The 17,634-nt window shown below is 33.2% G+C and overlaps 1 protein-coding gene across 1 annotated transcript in view; it reads left to right on the top strand.

The window, feature by feature from the left end:
* LRP1B (LDL receptor related protein 1B) overlaps positions 1 to 17,634 on the top strand; it is a 1,837,374-nt gene that overhangs the window by 1,709,618 nt on the left and 110,122 nt on the right. The window contains exons 72-77 of the mRNA XM_049097407.1: positions 2,380 to 2,502; positions 7,177 to 7,302; positions 8,224 to 8,361; positions 9,762 to 9,896; positions 12,984 to 13,103; positions 14,731 to 14,972. Coding sequence (XP_048953364.1) covers positions 2,380 to 2,502; positions 7,177 to 7,302; positions 8,224 to 8,361; positions 9,762 to 9,896; positions 12,984 to 13,103; positions 14,731 to 14,972 — 884 coding nt within the window. The remainder of the gene's footprint in view (positions 1 to 2,379; positions 2,503 to 7,176; positions 7,303 to 8,223; positions 8,362 to 9,761; positions 9,897 to 12,983; positions 13,104 to 14,730; positions 14,973 to 17,634) is intronic.

Below are 17,634 nucleotides of genomic sequence, written 5' to 3'. Positions count from 1 at the left end.
TTTATTCAACATTTAGCAAATCTACCGATAGCTGTGCCTCGCCTAACTTCTCCCCCCTTACTTCTTCTTTAAATGGAAGATTTGTTGCACCTCCAATCTAAGGATAATCCCTTTATTTTACTTTAGATCTTAAATCCTTCACACTTTCTGGATTCTCAAGGAATTTGTTGTATCAATGACCTTTACTCTCTTCTGTATCCTCAAGCTTACTCTGTCTATCAAATTATTCTCAGAAGCTCTTAAGGATATCAGATATCTGTTTTACTCCATACAAATAACCGGTCTCTCTTAGACACCTAACTTCCTCCTTTCTTCCTTCCCTTTAAGGCCAAACTCCTGGAAAGGGATGAAAGATTACAGTCACTACTACTTTTTCATCTAATAATAACCAACTACAAACATTTCACTAAATCTACCACCACTTCACTGAACCTTCTCTCTTAGCATTATATAAATGTGCTAACTACTACCTTCTTGTTGGACCACTTTTCAGGTATTTCTCCAACCACTCTGGCTAATGTTCTGTCCTTTTGCAGCCTCCGTTTTATCTCTCCAATCTTTAAATGCTGATTTCCTCTGTTTTGTTCTAAATTTCAAATAACAACTGCACTCTGATCATTTCCAGCTACATATTTACAGGTCAGAACCTATCCTATATTTTAGATACATTTATCTACTATCCTATTAAATATCACTACGTGGTTGTCTTACAAGTACCTTAAAAGAATTATGTCATTATTTCTGCTACTATTGCTCCTTCTGATGTATTCCTTTATTTTTGAACAATACCAATATTTACCAAATTGTCCAAAAAAAAAAAAAAAAAGAAAAGAAAAACTGAGTACTATGTTTGACTCCTCACTCCCCTTGCACTTCATCTTTTTAGCCATGAGATCCTGAGGGTTCTACCTCCTGGAGCACCTCCCAAAGCACTTTCAAATGTAGCTACTCTAAATCAAATACCAGCAATTCTCTTCTGCATTGCTGCAACCCCTCTTCAAATTGGTCTTTTCCCTCCTCCAGACTACTTGGCTTCACTCTTGCTATCTTCATTTCCAAGTTATCCATACTCTTGCTAGTGTTATCATGTTAAAATATAAATCTCATTCTGTCATTTGCTAAGTTAAATCTTTGCTACTCTACCTAAATTATTAAAGATTTGTCTGCAAGTCAGAACTCAACAAGATGAGCTGTTTGACCCTAACCTAGACTTATTATTGCCTCCAAAGTGCATCCACAAAATGAACAATGCTTCCTTCTGGGACTTTCTTTTTTTTTTTTTTTTTTTCCTTCTGGGACTTTCTAGTCTCACAAGGATGAGCACTATCACTCCCTAGCCCCATGTTTTAATAGATATCCACTTTAAATATTTAAAACCTTCAGTCATCAAATCTAATATAGAAACCATATTTATTATTTTATGTATGAGGTTTAAATAAGTAGTGAAATTCTCTGAAAGCAATCTTGTTTATTTTAATTCTGAATTCCCATCAAGTTACTTTGTGTTGTTTTCCCAGGTACTGCTTGTAAATATGACCTTATAAATCACTTTAAGCATGCCTCTCTTATAACATAGGAAGACATTAAGTCTCAGAGAAATTAATAGACTTGTCCAGAGCAAGACAAAGGAAGTTCCTAATCCTAGAACCATTGCAATTTCCACTATATATTATTACATATCTAGATACATACCAAAGTTTATTATTATTTTGGTTCCATACACTTAATTTTAAGTGGAAGCATAGCCTTATATTCTTGATGTTTTCTATTTAATTGTGAAAGGAGAAAAAATGCAAACATTTGTAAAATACATGCAAAAAAAGGGAAGCTATTGTAGTTTTTATAAGGATGACTGTACTATCTCACCACATCACCAACTTCTAATTCTGTTATAAAATTAACTGATTCTCTGTGATTGCAAAAAACTTTTTATTGGTTATTCTGTCTTCAGCAATTCAGTTTGTTTGTTTCCAGATACAGCTGAATTTTGTAACAGTCTTGAAAGGATCTTTTCTTTCCAGAACAGCACAATTTTTATAATGAAAATTAATACTACTTAAAATTAAGTTTATTTATAGTAAAATAAAAATCATGTAAAATGGAAGATAATTTATATTTGAGAAAACTTTCTTCTATCATCTTATTGGTATTTTCTTTAAAAATATATGTCTGCATAATATCAGATTGTTTTGAAAAGTAAAACATAAATAACTTAAAAAAATAGTTTGGATACTGCTTGTCCCAGTACTGTATAGGAAAATAATATAAGGAAGTGAGAAATAAATACTGTGCTAAGAATTAGAGGAATGTGTGTCCTGCTGACCAGCACTAATTATGCTACATCTCTATGTCTCTTTTCCTTTTTTTTTTTTAATAAAGGAGGAAATATATGTAGAGCAGATGAGTTTCTCTGCAATAATTCCCTTTGCAAACTCCATTTCTGGGTGTGTGATGGAGAAGATGACTGTGGAGACAACTCTGATGAAGCCCCTGATATGTGTGGTATGGCACGTCACATGGATCTAGATTATATTCTCATTTCCAGACCTAATATACTGGCATGAATCAATGAAGTGGTGAGACAAACCACAGAGCTACCATCCTGAGGTTAGGTAGTTACATATACAGCTTTTGTTCAGGTAATAGGAGATTATTCTGTTCAAAGTTGATGACTTTACGGAAAATCCCCCTAAATCTGAACTTGCACATGTCAACACTATTCAGACGATAGTTTATAGCCTGTTTGGAGGATTTAGAGTAGCTGAATTTTTGAATTATATAAGGTTCATATAAGGACTTTGGCTCTGATCAAATTGGCCACTTAGACTAAAATAATTTTTTTTTGGATGGATAAATACATGGAAAAAATGTGAATAATAAAATCAAGTAGTTCTAAAAGTTACCCACTACTGAGACCAATGTTGTTCAGAGAAGGGATATATATGAGATAATATGTAAATATATTGATATATTTTAATATGTAAACATATAGATTTATTTTAATATATGAGTAATATTAATATACTTAAATATTATATATTATTTATTCATATATGTTCTACATTATAATTATAAATATATTAATATATCTATATGTATTTAGACTAAGCAGAGAACTTAAATTAGGAGTTATATAACATTTCAGTCTGAAAATCTTAACAAAAGCTAGTGTTTCTTCAAATTCAGGTTACTCAACTGATAATTGTCAGGAATGTACTTATGCAACCAGCAACTATAAATATCCAATTTTATACCACCAAAGGAAAGGATTTCTTATACCTAGCAAACATTTTTAGTCCTTTCTTCACATTCTTTGCATCCAATCTCCATATTAAATGTATTTCACTTCTAAATTAAAGATATTTTAATTATTAATTATTTAATTATTTGGAAATAATTAAGTAGCACATCAGATGAATGAAAGAAAACATAGCATGAGTGTATATACTTAAGTTATCTGTTCTATTGGGTCGACCAAGTTAAACCAATATTTTTTAATAGATGATGACATTGACTACTGACATTACAATTGAATAAAAAACAAAGAGGCAGTCTTATTTTTAAAAGGATTTAAAACTTAAAAATGAAAGTCTTCGGAGAATGTCCTCTGAAGGCACAACTAATGAAATTTCAGTTTTAGTTCTACATAATCTTATACAATGGGTTTATACCAGAGATTTTGTTGTTTCTGAATTATAATAGAAAAATATGCACACACACATAATTTATAAAAATAATGGGTTCTGGCCATGTAGGTGAAAGGGATGGGTGGAGGGAAGGTAGAAGACATAATGTTGTAGGCAAGATGTAGACAACCCTGAGGCAGAGTGCACCATAGCTTCCTGGAAGGACTGAAAGATCCATGAGCTTGGAGAATACAGAACAAAGTAGATGCTGGTTTAGGATGAAACTGAAGAGACAGAAGAGTCTGGAACCTTGTGAGTCTTCATAAGGATTTTTAGATTTAGCCTAAAAGTAATTAATAAATCCAAAAAGTTTTGGGTTACCTGGGTGACTCAGTCAGTTAAGCATCCAGCTCTTGATTTCAGCTCAGGTAGTGATTTCAGGGTTATGAGATCAAGCCCCGTGTTGAGCTCCACACTGGACATGGAGCCTGCTTAAGATTCTCTCTTCCCATCTCCCTCTGCTCCTCCCCTCAACCTCCTTCTCTAAAAGTAAGTAAATAAATAAATAAAATTTTAAAAGTATTTAAAAATAAAAGAATACTAAAAAGTTTTAAGTACAACAGGCATATAGTTATATTTATATTTTACATATATAGGATTGAAAGAGGGCAAGGCTAGGTAAGATAATTGCTGTACTCTAGGCAAGCTATGCTAGTAGCTTGGGTTAAAATACTGGTATCACATGATGGCAAATATACACAGATTTGAAGGTGATTTAAAAACCAAAATAAATTGGATTAAGCAATAGATTAGATACATGGGACAAGGAAGAGGAAGTTATTAAGTATAATTTGTGTTTGTGCTTTCACAGTGGAATACATAGGTAACATAGGAAGAGGAACAGTGTTGAAAGTAAAGATTAAAAGCCTGGTTTGAGATATACTTGAGGAAACATTCAAGTAGAGATTTCATGTAGGCTCTAGATGTTTGATTCTAAAGCTTGAAGAGCTGGTCTAGAGTTATAAATGTGCAAGTCAGAATAAAATGGAGTAATGAATACTACGGAATTTGTAAGATTTAGGCTGAGTGAGAGTAAGATATAAGAGGAGAAGTGAGTTAGGATAGAATATTGAGGGCTACCAAACATCTAAATAAATATGAGCAGCTGGAAAAGACTCAGGTGAGTGACCACAAAATAATTTGGAAAAATAGTGGAAGAGAAATACCAAAGTAATGAAATGTATCAAGAAAGATGGAATGGTTCCTGAAAAGTCAGGAAAAAATGATTTTCAGAGCATATGAAAAATTAGTTTTAGATAAGGGTAGTAAACCCTTTTCTGTTATTAAAAATTTTAACGTGAATTAATTTATTAATGCCAGATGTCCCCTAAATATTACTATATATAGATATAGATGATTTCTAACCATATAGGATAGTTGGTGGCTTAGGTGAATTAGAGTTAAAGATCATTGGGTATGAAAAACTCAAGGAGCTAAGAGGAACAAGTATTGATTGGCTGGTTTGTTAAAGGGGAGTGTTGATCAGTCATCTAGGATGTTGAAATGAGTTTGGATGGAGGGTTTTGATGATGAAGGAAAGTCTACAGTCTTTAATAAACGTGGGAAGGGGTGATATTTACAAGGTTGATGAGAAAATAGCAATAAAAAAGATGTATAATCAAATGGCCATCAAAATAATAGTTTTTGTTTTTAGTTTCTTTTTAAAAACAGATGTGAGGATATAAAAAAAAAAAGTTCTGAAAGCTAAAGCTGGAAATTAGGGAATATTTGAACATGAGATAACATGAAGTTTGAGGAATTTAAGAGATATTTCTTAAAAGACCTAAAGGGGAGGAACTATGCTTGGAGTGGGAACCAGATTTCAGTTAAACCAAGGAGGTCATACAAGAAGAAGTATGGCATACTTAAGAAGCTAATAAAGTGGTATTGATAGAATATTAAGACTGTCACGGATGAGTCTTTAGGAGTGGTATGGACAAAGTAATGATCAGTCTATTATGCCATGTAAAGTATCTTTAAAAAATGATTTTATTTATTTATTCATGGCCGAGAGAAAGGCAGAGACATAGGCAGAGGGAGAATCAGTTTCCCTGCAGGGAGCCTGATGCCAGACTTGATCGCAGGACCTCAGGATCATGACCTGATCTCAAGGCAGATGCTCAACTACTGAGCCACTCAGGTGCCCCTGTCATGTAAAATATCCTAAATTTTATTCTGAAAGTGCTGGATAACTATGGAAGAGATGATCAGATTGATGTCTAAGGTGGTTGTTCTGGTGCCTTTTGGAAGATCTTAGGTTGAGCAATGAAACATACACACTTAGGATTCTACTGTTATTTTCTCTGTAAGAGATAATCAAGAGCTGAGTTATTATAACTGGTATATATGGAGAAAAGAAGGCAAATTTGGGGACTGTGTCAACTGGACTTGTTGACTAGTAAGAGTTGAAAGTCATAAGAGGAATGCATTTAGATAACCCCAGACTTGTAGCTATTATTTGCTACTAACTGAACCATGGAAATAACACAAAGCTTATGTCTGGAGAGAAGGAAATCGGGAAAGTGATTAAGAATGGAGTCTTGAACTTCCTGAATTTCAAATTCTTGAGGAGATATCCTATAGTCACCTGTGAGATGCTAAAATTAGATAGTAAATTGAAAGTCTTAAGGGTATAGTATCAAGTAAATCCATGAAAATGAATGAGAGAGAATATCAGCAGAGAATTCACGAGTGAGATCAGGAAACCAATGAAAGAGTCCTGGAGTATTCCACACATAAGGATAAAGAGTCATGAGAGATGTTTCCTACTCTAGAGATGGAAGTCTTCAGATTAGATAATAATAGAAAGGACAATGGTAAAATTCTCTGGCTTTCATTGTTGTCACTTTAACACGTACACACACACACACACACACACAAAGCTACATATACCCATAAATATTAAAAATAAATAACAGAGATCCTATGTGACTCAAATATATATTTACACATTCCTTTACAGAAATACAAAGCAAGAAACACAGTTATAGCATTGTTGGGGCATTTTTTTCACAAGATGACCTATTTTCAAATTTGGGCCTGTAACATATGCTTGCTCAAGCTCTATTCTGTGTGAAATTGCTCTTTCAAAAGCTAAGTGTCCTGCCATGTTGTATAAACTGCAGGCATAAATTAATTTGGTACACCAAGTGAAGTCAGCTAAGATAAGGCATCTGGAAATGAGACCATGAAGTTTGGTTCTTTTTCTTTATTTCATTTGAGCTGTGCACTCTTTTCTGTAGTTAATATAAATAACGAGGATCATAGCTTCTATTATCACACATTTTCCAGTACCTACATGAAGGCAATTTCCACAACAAAAGATATTCATAAAAGTCAGATTAAGGATTTGAAAAGAAGAAAACAACAAAAAGCAAAAACTAATACAAAACAAAAAAAGGAAGACCCTCCCCCAGAAGGATATTTCCTCATAACTCAGTGTACCCAAAGGAGCTGCTTTTCTTTTTTCTTTTTCTTTTTTTTTTTTCAGCCAAATTTCTTTGCCCACCCACAAGACCTCACAGATGCAGAAATAACAGAATATGCCTGCAGCCTGAGCAAATGTGCAATGGGATTGATGACTGTGGGGACAACTCAGATGAAGATCACTGTGGTGGTAAATCCATTTAATGTGAAATAATTGATTCACTGACAGCTACAAGATAATATGATGGTTTGGGGGCACAAAAAATTAAAAAGAAGTATTTTCCATGTGGCATGTCTGAGGATATTTTTTTCAGACACTTGATCTTCTGACACGGTATGAAAATAATCTGCTAACATTCATTTGAATAGTAGACTTGTGCTGCTTTATCCAAAGTCTCTACTAGTCTGTAAGTCTCCTTTGATTATACATACTTTATTCCAGAAAATACTGTGTGAGAGAAAGAAAAACATAGTGGTTAAAAAATGCTCTCTGTTGGGCAGCCCGGGTGGCTCAGTGGTTTAGCACTGCCATCAGCCCAGGTCGTGATCCTGGAGACCTGGGATCGAGTCCCGCGTCCTAGGGTTCTCTGCATGGAGCCTGCTTCTCCCTCTGCCTGTGTCTCGGCCTCTCTCTGTGTGTCTCTCATGAATAAATAAATAAAATATTTTAAAACATAAAATAAAAGTGTTCTCTGTTAAACAGTTCCTTGAGGGGAGAGTGCTACTAAAGAATGTATGTCTGCATACAAAATCCCTTCTTCACAATAAAACCAAAGACTATGCTAATGTATGCGACAAAATCACTTGGTGGGTGACAAACCCTGACTTAAACTGGTCTGAAGCAGTTTGTAATGCTTTAGAAACAAAGTCCCACTTAGGGTGAATATTCAAACATTTTCCTATGGAAATATAGTGTTACTTATTATAGGGTAAATGCACTGTTACTTTTCTAAAAATCCAGAATTTCAGAATTCTTTTATTTGGCCCAAGAGCTTCATATGGATTGTGGAGTCATGTTTTTCACAGTGTTTAGTAAAATCTTGAATGTTTGTGTACTCAGTAAATTTGTTTTGATTCTGTGAAGCACTAATCATTTTTAATTACTTTATAGGCAAGCTTACATATAAAGCAAGACCATGTAAAAAAGATGAGTTTGCTTGCAGCAATAAAAAATGTATCCCCATGGACCTCCAGTGTGATCAACTTGATGACTGTGGAGATGGTTCAGATGAACAAGGCTGCAGAATAAGTAAGTTTATTTTCAAACAGTATACTTTTTGGGCGGCAAGCCCTTGCCAACACAACCTTGCAATGCCACTTAAATTATATCAAAAAGTATGAGGTAGGAAAGTTCAATTTCACAATGAGTACACTTGTTAGGGCTGAACCTGAGACCTCAAATTCCAATTACAGACTTTGATGTCACCAAAGAAATCTGTATCCCTTAATATTTTATTTTATAAAATATAAATTTAATATTTTTGATTCTTATAATGATATTTAGTTTAAAAGAAGGTAAGGTGTTAATAATGTATTCAGTGTTTTAAGATTTTAATCCATTGCTGAGTTATTCTTAAAGAAGACATCATTTGTATTATTCATTTGGAGCGTGGTGATATTTGAGTTATTAGACCTTGGTTATTTTTGTGTTTAATGTTTGATATCTAATTTTTCAAATTAAGAAACATAACCAAACTTATGACTTTAGATTCGGATTGCTTGTAAAAGTCATAAAATACTTTCTACTATGGAGTCTTTTATTTTTTCTCATTTATGCATCTGAATTGTTCCTCACTGGGTGATGAAGCATTACCCACTACAATATGGCCACATATTATCTCAACTGAGGTATATATAATTCCACTGATGTACTTTAATTAATTATAAAATATTCGAAAGTCAGTGGAGATTAATAATGGCTAAAATTCTGATAAAGTTTTCATATTTCAAAATAATTTGATATCTGTCAGTAAATAGAGCTAATCCAACAATATTTTTATAATAATGTCCCTCTCATTTATTTGCATGCTATAATGTTTTTTGTAATAGGAGATAAAGCTATGAAATTGCAACTACTATGCTAGAAATGACAAATAACACATAGTCTGTCCTAACTTGTGTAACAGCCCATGACCACTGGAGCATGTTGCTCCTCATACATATTTCCAGGCTGAAAAAGTTTAAGAACTGATGATTTAGCCTACTTGTTTGAATAACATGGTAGTACCCTTGATTGAATTCCTGAATACTAAATTTAGGTTAGCAATTAATGGCCACATGTCTAGGTAGCTTGTAGGAAACCTTTTGGTTCCTAGAGAAGGATGTAGTCCTCATTTGTACCTTAGTAATGACAGCCTATCATTAAAAACGTTGACTCTTCCTTTTACAAAATAGTGTACTTCAATAACAGCTGTAAATATCAGCTATTGGCAGTTTGGTCTGAACTATATTTAATGTAAATGAGCTTATGTTTTATCTGCTTCTACACCTTTATAAGAAATGAGGGCTTATATAGAGAGAAGATCATAATCTTATAAATTCAAAAAGTTATCTATGGAATAATAAATATAATTTCAAATTTTAAAAAAAGTAAACTCCCACTTCAAGAATTAGAATTATATTAGTTTTGATGGCATTTTTAAATCCCAGCTCCTGCTGAATATACCTGTGAAGATAATGTGAATCCATGTGGCGATGACGCATATTGTAATCAAATAAAAACATCTGTTTTTTGTCGCTGTAAGCCTGGATTTCAGAGAAACATGAAAAACAGACAGTGTGAAGGTATAGTACATTTCCTCAACAGCTTGCTCTTAAATCTTTAGGTTATAAAAGACTCACAATGCTGTTAAACTGTGAGATGACATGGGATTGATTTTCATCAGGTTGGTGTGTATCTACGGGATACCGTTTTACCTACAAGAGTGAAAGTCTCTCGGGTCAAGAGCCTATTTGTTTGTACGGCTAAGCTAACCGTCTCTGAGGCTACAAAGCCTTTTCTATAGTAAATTCAGATCTGCAGGAATTTCAATTGTACTGTTACAACTTTGTTTTGAAATGCAAATAACAAAATTGCTGGTTCAGGAACTATTGGAGAATTGGAGGCACTTCATGAAAGACCATGTTTATGATGACCCATTTCTCTTGAGTTGTGGCATTTGCAGTACTGCAATAGGTAATTCACTTTTAGAGAACCGTGGGCTTTCGTCCTAACCCATTTCCTAAACAGTGCTTTATATTATCAAAGTCCCTTCTAAAATTCAAAGACAGGATCTAGATAAATCTCTGTCAATTTACTTGAGACCATTTAAAAATCGAGCATGGTAGGATAGCCAGGATTTCACAGTAAATTATATGTAAATATACTATACATTGGGACTTTAATAGAGAGCCATGAAATACAGACCTATATGTATTTACTGCCAGTTTCTCCATTAAAATTGATATTATTGTGATTAGAGTTGTCTAAGTTTGGCTTATCTAGGGAAATTCAAGTTGTAAAATGCTTTCTACTAGCTTCCTTCTCTACTGTCCATTTTATTCTTGGGTAAAGAAACGTGATTTTTGCATTGCATCAATCAAAATGAGATTATTGAATTGAATTGGTTATATTCGCCCAAAAGAGAATGAAGTGTGGACATGTCATATTTATGTACATTTTGAATTATATACCAGTTTGGATTATTCGTGACATTTTATTTTTCCATTAACATGGAACACTGAAAAATAACAGTCTAGGTTTTCTTTATTTTTTTTAAGATTTATTTATTTATTTTATTTTATTTTATTTTTTAAAGATTTTATTTATTTATTCATGAGAGAGAGAGAGAGAGAGAGAGAGAAGGCACAGACACAGGCAGAGGGAGAAGCAGGCTCCATGTAGGGAGCCTGACGTGGGACTCGATCCCGGGTCTCCAGGATCAGGCCCTGGACCCAAGGCGGCGCTAAACCACTGAGCCACCCGGGCTACCCTATTTATTTATTTTAGAGAGAGAGAGTCGGGGAGGAGCAGAGGGAGAGGGATAGAGAGAACCTCAAGCAGCCTCCCTGCTGGCATGGAACCCAATCTCAGGACCCAGAGATCATGACTTGAGCCAAAAGCAAGAGTCAGGTGCTCAACTGACTGAGCCACCCTGGCACCCCTAGGTTTTCACTATTGTGATTTAAAAAGCAAATTATTGGGATGCCTAGGGTGGCTCAGTCGATCAAGCGTCCGCCTTAGGCTCAGGTCATGATCCCAGCATACTGGTATCAAGCCCCACATCAGGCTCTCTGCTCAGGAGAGAGCCTACATGCTTCTTCCTCTCCCTCTGCTTCTCCTCCTGCTTGTGTGTACTCAATCTCTCTCTCTCTCTCTCTCTCTTTCTCTGTCAAATAAATAAATAAAATCTTGAAATAAATAAATAAAATTAAAAGCAAATTATTCTTTTAAGATTTTATTTATTTATTCATGAGACACAGAGAGAGAGAGAGAGAGAGAGAGAGATAAGCAGAGGGAGAAGCAGGCTCTCTGCAGAGAGCCTAACATGGGACTCCATCCCAGGACCCTGGGATCATGACCTGAGCCAAAGGCAGACACTCAATCACTGAGTCACCCAGGTGCCCAAGAGCAAATTATTTTTCAAGGCTAGATTATTTCTTTTTTTCCCCAGACACTTTCTCTTGATTGTATATAAACACACACATGCACACATCCACAACTTCTTCAAATTTTAATTTCAAACATTAATTTTCTAACATTTGTCTGTGAATAGTGGGCTCTATTTCCTGCACATACTTATGAAAATTAAAACTTCCATTCTCAAACATTTCTGTGTTTTTAATTATATTCTATGGCAAATACAAGCTGCAACTTCATTCTTCATTTTAAGTTGCTACAAATCCGGTATTTTTATTGTGCAAATTAATAACTTTTGCACTTCAATAAAATTTGTATCCTTAGTGAAGGAAGTTTTGATAGTAAGGAAAAGCAATTTGATTTGGTATGGAGGAAGGGAAAGACATTACTTTGATTCATAATTCAAGGAATTCAAATGTGTTTTTGCTTTTCCTATATATAGCTCAAAAAGAAAATAAGAAATCACTATTTGATGTTAGAACCAAAGCACTTTAATTAGAATATATAAAAAGAAGACAGATTACCAAAAATACCATCAGAGAAGTAGAAATGGATTAATAGTTGCTGTGTGCCAGGCACTGTTTTAGGTACTGGACATGTGTGAGATTTTTCCATCCTCTATGAAAGCTCATGGTACCAACATTAGTGTGCATATATGTGTATGTGTGTTTAATTTCTCTGTACAACATGGCATATATATTATATATGAAATATAGTATATACAGTGTTGTAAGAGAGAAATACCCAGATAGCAAACAGTGGAGAAACCATGGTAGGGATGTATGTTGGTGGAGAACAAGCAAGGTTTCACTTTAGGTGGATCTTGAGAGATGAGTAAGAATTCTCTATGTGAAGGTGAGCAAGGATATTATATGATGTGTACAAAGGTATGAAGGTAAGTAATTAGAAAGAGTCTTAAAAGGAAACCTCAAGAAGTGTGCGTTTGAGTGACGAAAATACTAGGAAAGTGCTATTTCAATAGCACTGAAAGTGCTATATCAATGTGTTAAGTAGATTAAAAAGCAATGTACAAGCAATTGATGAATTATTATAGTGAAACTATTGTAAAAACTTGCTAAGGCCGGAAAATGTGACACAGCAAATCACAGACTTAAGAGTTTTAAAAAGACAATAAAAGAAATAGAAATAAGAAGTAGAAGGAAGAAAAATAAATTTGTCTTTTTTTACATGTCTGAAAAATGGAAGTGCTAATTGAGGGTATGATGATGCTATTTTGAGCTTTTCTCTTCTAGATCTTAATGAATGTTTGGTGTTTGGCACATGTTCCCACCAATGTATAAACATGGAAGGGTCATATAAATGTGTGTGTGACCAGAATTTTCAGGAAAGGAATAACACCTGCATAGCAAAAGGTAAGATCATAACAATTATTTCAAATGCTAATATAACTGTTATAAATATCTTATGGGAAAACAATGTTTTATATTATATTTTAGCAATAGCTCCATGTTTGAAAATAGAAATAAGTCTCTTTTCAATATTGGCTAATTTTCCCAGTTTGTTTGTTAACCTGCTTAATTAATCTAATCTAGGAAGGTTTATAGACATGACTGTCAAATACATTGTAACTGTTAAAATCACTTTTGTGTTTAAAAAATTGGTCAGAAGGAGGGAAAAGTTTTTACAAGTCAATGTGATAGACTGTAAAGCATCTTTCTTTATGGACTGCTCTCAGTGTATTTGAGAAATATTATTATACCAATGGATAAAAATAACAGGTTAAAGGCTAGCATTGTAAGGAGAATGGAATTTTGAGTAAGAATATAAAAAGTTTTAAGTAAAATCATGCTTTAATTCAGACCTCCTTTACTTAGGAATAAAATTTGTTAAACTTCAAAAAAAAAAAAAAAACAGGTATTTGGGGCTTTTTTGGGAATGAATTTTCATGCTCTGGTTTTTACTAAGAATATCGTAACAAAGATTGTTAGTTATAGGGCAGGATTGGGCAATTGTAATAAAACAGTTATTACAGGTAGAAAACAACATGATATAGTAGATTAAGGATGGGCTGTAGAGGTAAACATACTTGAATTTGAATCCTAGCATTGCCCTTCTGTAATCTTTGGCCCTGGGCAAGTTATTAAACTCTCTGAGCCTCAATTCCTCAGCTATAAAATGGAAATATGTATCCCTGCTTTCCATAAGAGGGGATAAATTGTGAAATCTTTTCCATAATGCCTGCCATAGAGTAGATAAACATAACCAAGTGAGAACTATTAAACCAATAGTGCTGAACTTTACTTCATTATTGTTTTTTTTTTAATTTGCAGATAGTGTGTATGCAATTCAATATTTACAGTTCCATCAATATTTTAATTAATATATTGAGAATTCAGTCTAGGGTTTTACTTGTCTCAATATGCAAATGATATTAGAATTGTATTGTAGGTATGAAAACTTCAGGCTACAGGCATCAACTAGCAATATTCTAAATGATATTGACATTACGATATTTTAATGTAATAAATAGTAATATCTTCTTATGATAAAAATAGAATATTTGAGATACATGAATATTAAAAAAGGAAGACTTTCCTCCTCTTAATTTTCATTGCTTAACCTAATACAATGATGATAAACTGAATGCATAAACTGGATACTCAGGAATGTTTGAGGATTAATGAGTACACAATATAGCATCTGAATATTGAGGATCAAAGCATTAGACATAATGCACTGCAATTTATCAAATAGAAATCCCTCTTTATGAAAAGGATATCTACTACAAATACCTAATTTCTAGCCATAAGGTAAGCTTTGCCCTGGGAAAACCTACATCAATAAGTCTTAGAAATGTTTAAGAACGTGTATATTAGAAATAAATCATGAAGACTAAAACACGATATAAAGTTGTTTGATTTTTATAGAGCAAGAAACTGTGTTAAGTATAATAATTCAAGATAATTTAAAAATACAATCATTGCTTTTACATTAGTTGAAATTTACTTTATTTTTGTATTTTATTATAATAATCTCCAGGCTCTGAAGATCAAGTTCTCTACATTGCTAATGACACTGATATCCTGGGTTTTATATATCCATTCAACTACAGTGGCGATCATCAACAAATTTCTCATATTGAACATAATTCAAGGATAACAGGGATGGATGTATATTATCAAAGAGATATGATAATTTGGAGTACTCAGTTTAATCCAGGCGGAATTTTCTACAAAAGGATCCATGGCAGAGAAAAAAGGCAAGCAAACAGTGGCTTAATTGTAAGTAAATAACATTGACTATTTGAAGTCTCATACCTTTCCATCTCTCTGTTTTTTTTTTTTTATCTATCCATCACAATATATTATTTTTTTTACAATATATGATTATAGGAGGTAATGAATATGGTCAATGATTTCTCCCAATATTCTCCATATAAAGAAATAAAACATTTCCCTTCTCAATTATTCTCACAGCAACATATAATTTAATTGCATGAAATTATTTTTCTTTCAATACATTTGCTTTAATATGTAAAAATGGTAATGAATAAGACTCAATATTTCTAGTACATTTCATATTTTGTATTATTTAACATTATATTATGAAGGTGAGTTTTTTTTTTTCATTGTGAGTTGAGATTGAGAATCAATCTCAATTGTTTTTATGTTAGAAAATAAACTGTCAAAATATGCAGGGTATACCGTTTCATTTTAACAATATCAGAAATATACCTCTCTTCTAGGGCAAGAGATCAAATCAATTGTGCAACCATTTCTTCTGACTCCTGATAACTGTATTTCAGGGAACATCCAAAACAGAGCAATATTGTTTGCTGGTATATGATGGACATGTTGATTATCATGGTTATTCTTTTTGAGAAAAATAAACTAGAACATTTGTTTAGATTTGTGGTTATAGACTATCCTTTTTTGTTTTAGGGCATGTCATTTTATTGTGTATTTTATATTTTGAAGTAACCTGGGAGAAAAATGACAGATAAATACTTATTTTTATGGGGCCTGGCCCCTTCCCATACAACCAAAAAGTCAAGTGCTATTACAGTAGGATATAATTGAAGCTTTGCATTTGAAAAGAATTAGGGGTGCCTATCTGGAAGTCCTTAACTATCTTTGCCATGGTATCTACCATAAAGACTCAAACTGCATGAATACCATTTGATAGCAATCTGGAATACATTTTTATCAGGTAGATGGCAATAATCTGGTTTTATTTTTATTTTTTTTAATCTGGTTTTAATTAAGTTATATTGCCTTTCTAATCCAGGTTAGATTAAATTAACTGTGAGTAAAAATCCATACATATCAGAATTGTTTCTTCAACAAATCCTCCACCAAACACAGTATTATACAATACCTTTAAGTTCTATTAAGAACAATTCCAGAAGAGAGCCAAAAAAATTTAGTAGATCACTCTGCCTTCTTTCACTTACTTGTTTGCTGTCAGAACAAAAATCTGGTTTTAGTCTTGGCTAACTCTAGCTTTCTTTATCTGTAAAACACAAGTCTGCTTTGCAAAAACATTGCTCCTATGTACCATTTCACATGTTATCAATGAAGTGATAAGTATGTACTGTAGAGTTACATTGCCTGGGTTTTAATCCTTGATCCTGTTTCTTACTAGCCTCTAAACTGCTCTACCCTATTTCATGAAGTTTTAGTGAGGAATATATACTGTATGTATATGTGTCAGTGTTGATAGTTCTTGGCATATAATAAGTACTATATAGTATCTATATAGTAGTACCTTGCTATATTAACAGGATGCTGCTGCTGCTGCTGAGAACAGTGATGACAATGATGGTGCTGATAATGTTGATTGACAAGGTGTTCTTCTCTAGGATGTATATTATCATATGAAAAATTATTTGCAACTTACCTTTGTCTGAATTTTATTTTCTAAAAATACATCTTTAACTTGATATAATTTTTTCAGGGAAAATTATTTGATAATTATTTTAGTTTTGTCCTTGGGGAAATTAAAAATTAATATATAGTCAGTATCTTCTAGGGAACAGAATTTATACAGATCTCTAAATTTTTATTTTTACACATAGAAATGTATAAATGTATATGTTTTCTTTGTATATTATATATTTATTTATCTGTATATATTTTCTATATTTTAAAGATGTTTTTATTTGTTTATTTGAAAGACTGAGAGAGAGAGAGACAGCATGAGCAGGGGGAAGGGCAGAGGGAGAGGGAGAAGCAGACTTTCCACTGAGCAGAGAGACTGTTACCTGTGCCAGGCTCAATTCCAGGACCCTGGGATCATGACCGGAGCCCAAGGCAGAACCTCTTAACCGACTGAGCCACCCAGATGCCCCTTTATTTATATATACATATACACATATAATATATATATTATATTTTATAACTGTGGTATAGAATCTTTTGTAAATGATGGCAAAGCTATTGATTAGCTTTTCCCTAATATGACATGAAACTTCATCTTGTTATTTAATGGTACTGATTACATGCGTTATTTCATCTAGACTTTGTTTTTCTCTCTCTTCAGATTTACTCACAACTAACAGTATTCACTAGGAAAAGAGTGTGTAACATTAGGGTACAGTTTATAGGATTCCATCATAGCTATTTAAATGTCATGATTATAAGTTAAGACTATGTCCTAAGCCATTCAGTATTCTATAGACATTCCAATCAGTGCACTGCAACAAAACAAAGCTTAAGGCTATACAGATGAAAGGAATTACTTAATTTTTCCTTCATAAATCATTCTGTAATCCTGATTCCTCAATATTATAAATATGTAATCAATCCATTCTTATATTCTTAATGAATAATGTGCATTCTTTAATGTTCAAATGACTCATCTATGGCCATAAAGCTGTAATGTGACCAAATTAGACTTTAACTTGAGAAAATTGTTACATCCCTGAGTCTCAACTTACTTATA

The sequence above is a fragment of the Canis lupus genome, chromosome 19 (genome assembly GCF_003254725.2).
Source record: "Canis lupus dingo isolate Sandy chromosome 19, ASM325472v2, whole genome shotgun sequence".
Lineage (NCBI taxonomy): Eukaryota > Metazoa > Chordata > Mammalia > Carnivora > Canidae > Canis > Canis lupus.
Note: the sequence above shows the minus strand (reverse complement) of the source record. Positions and strands in the feature narration are given on the sequence as shown.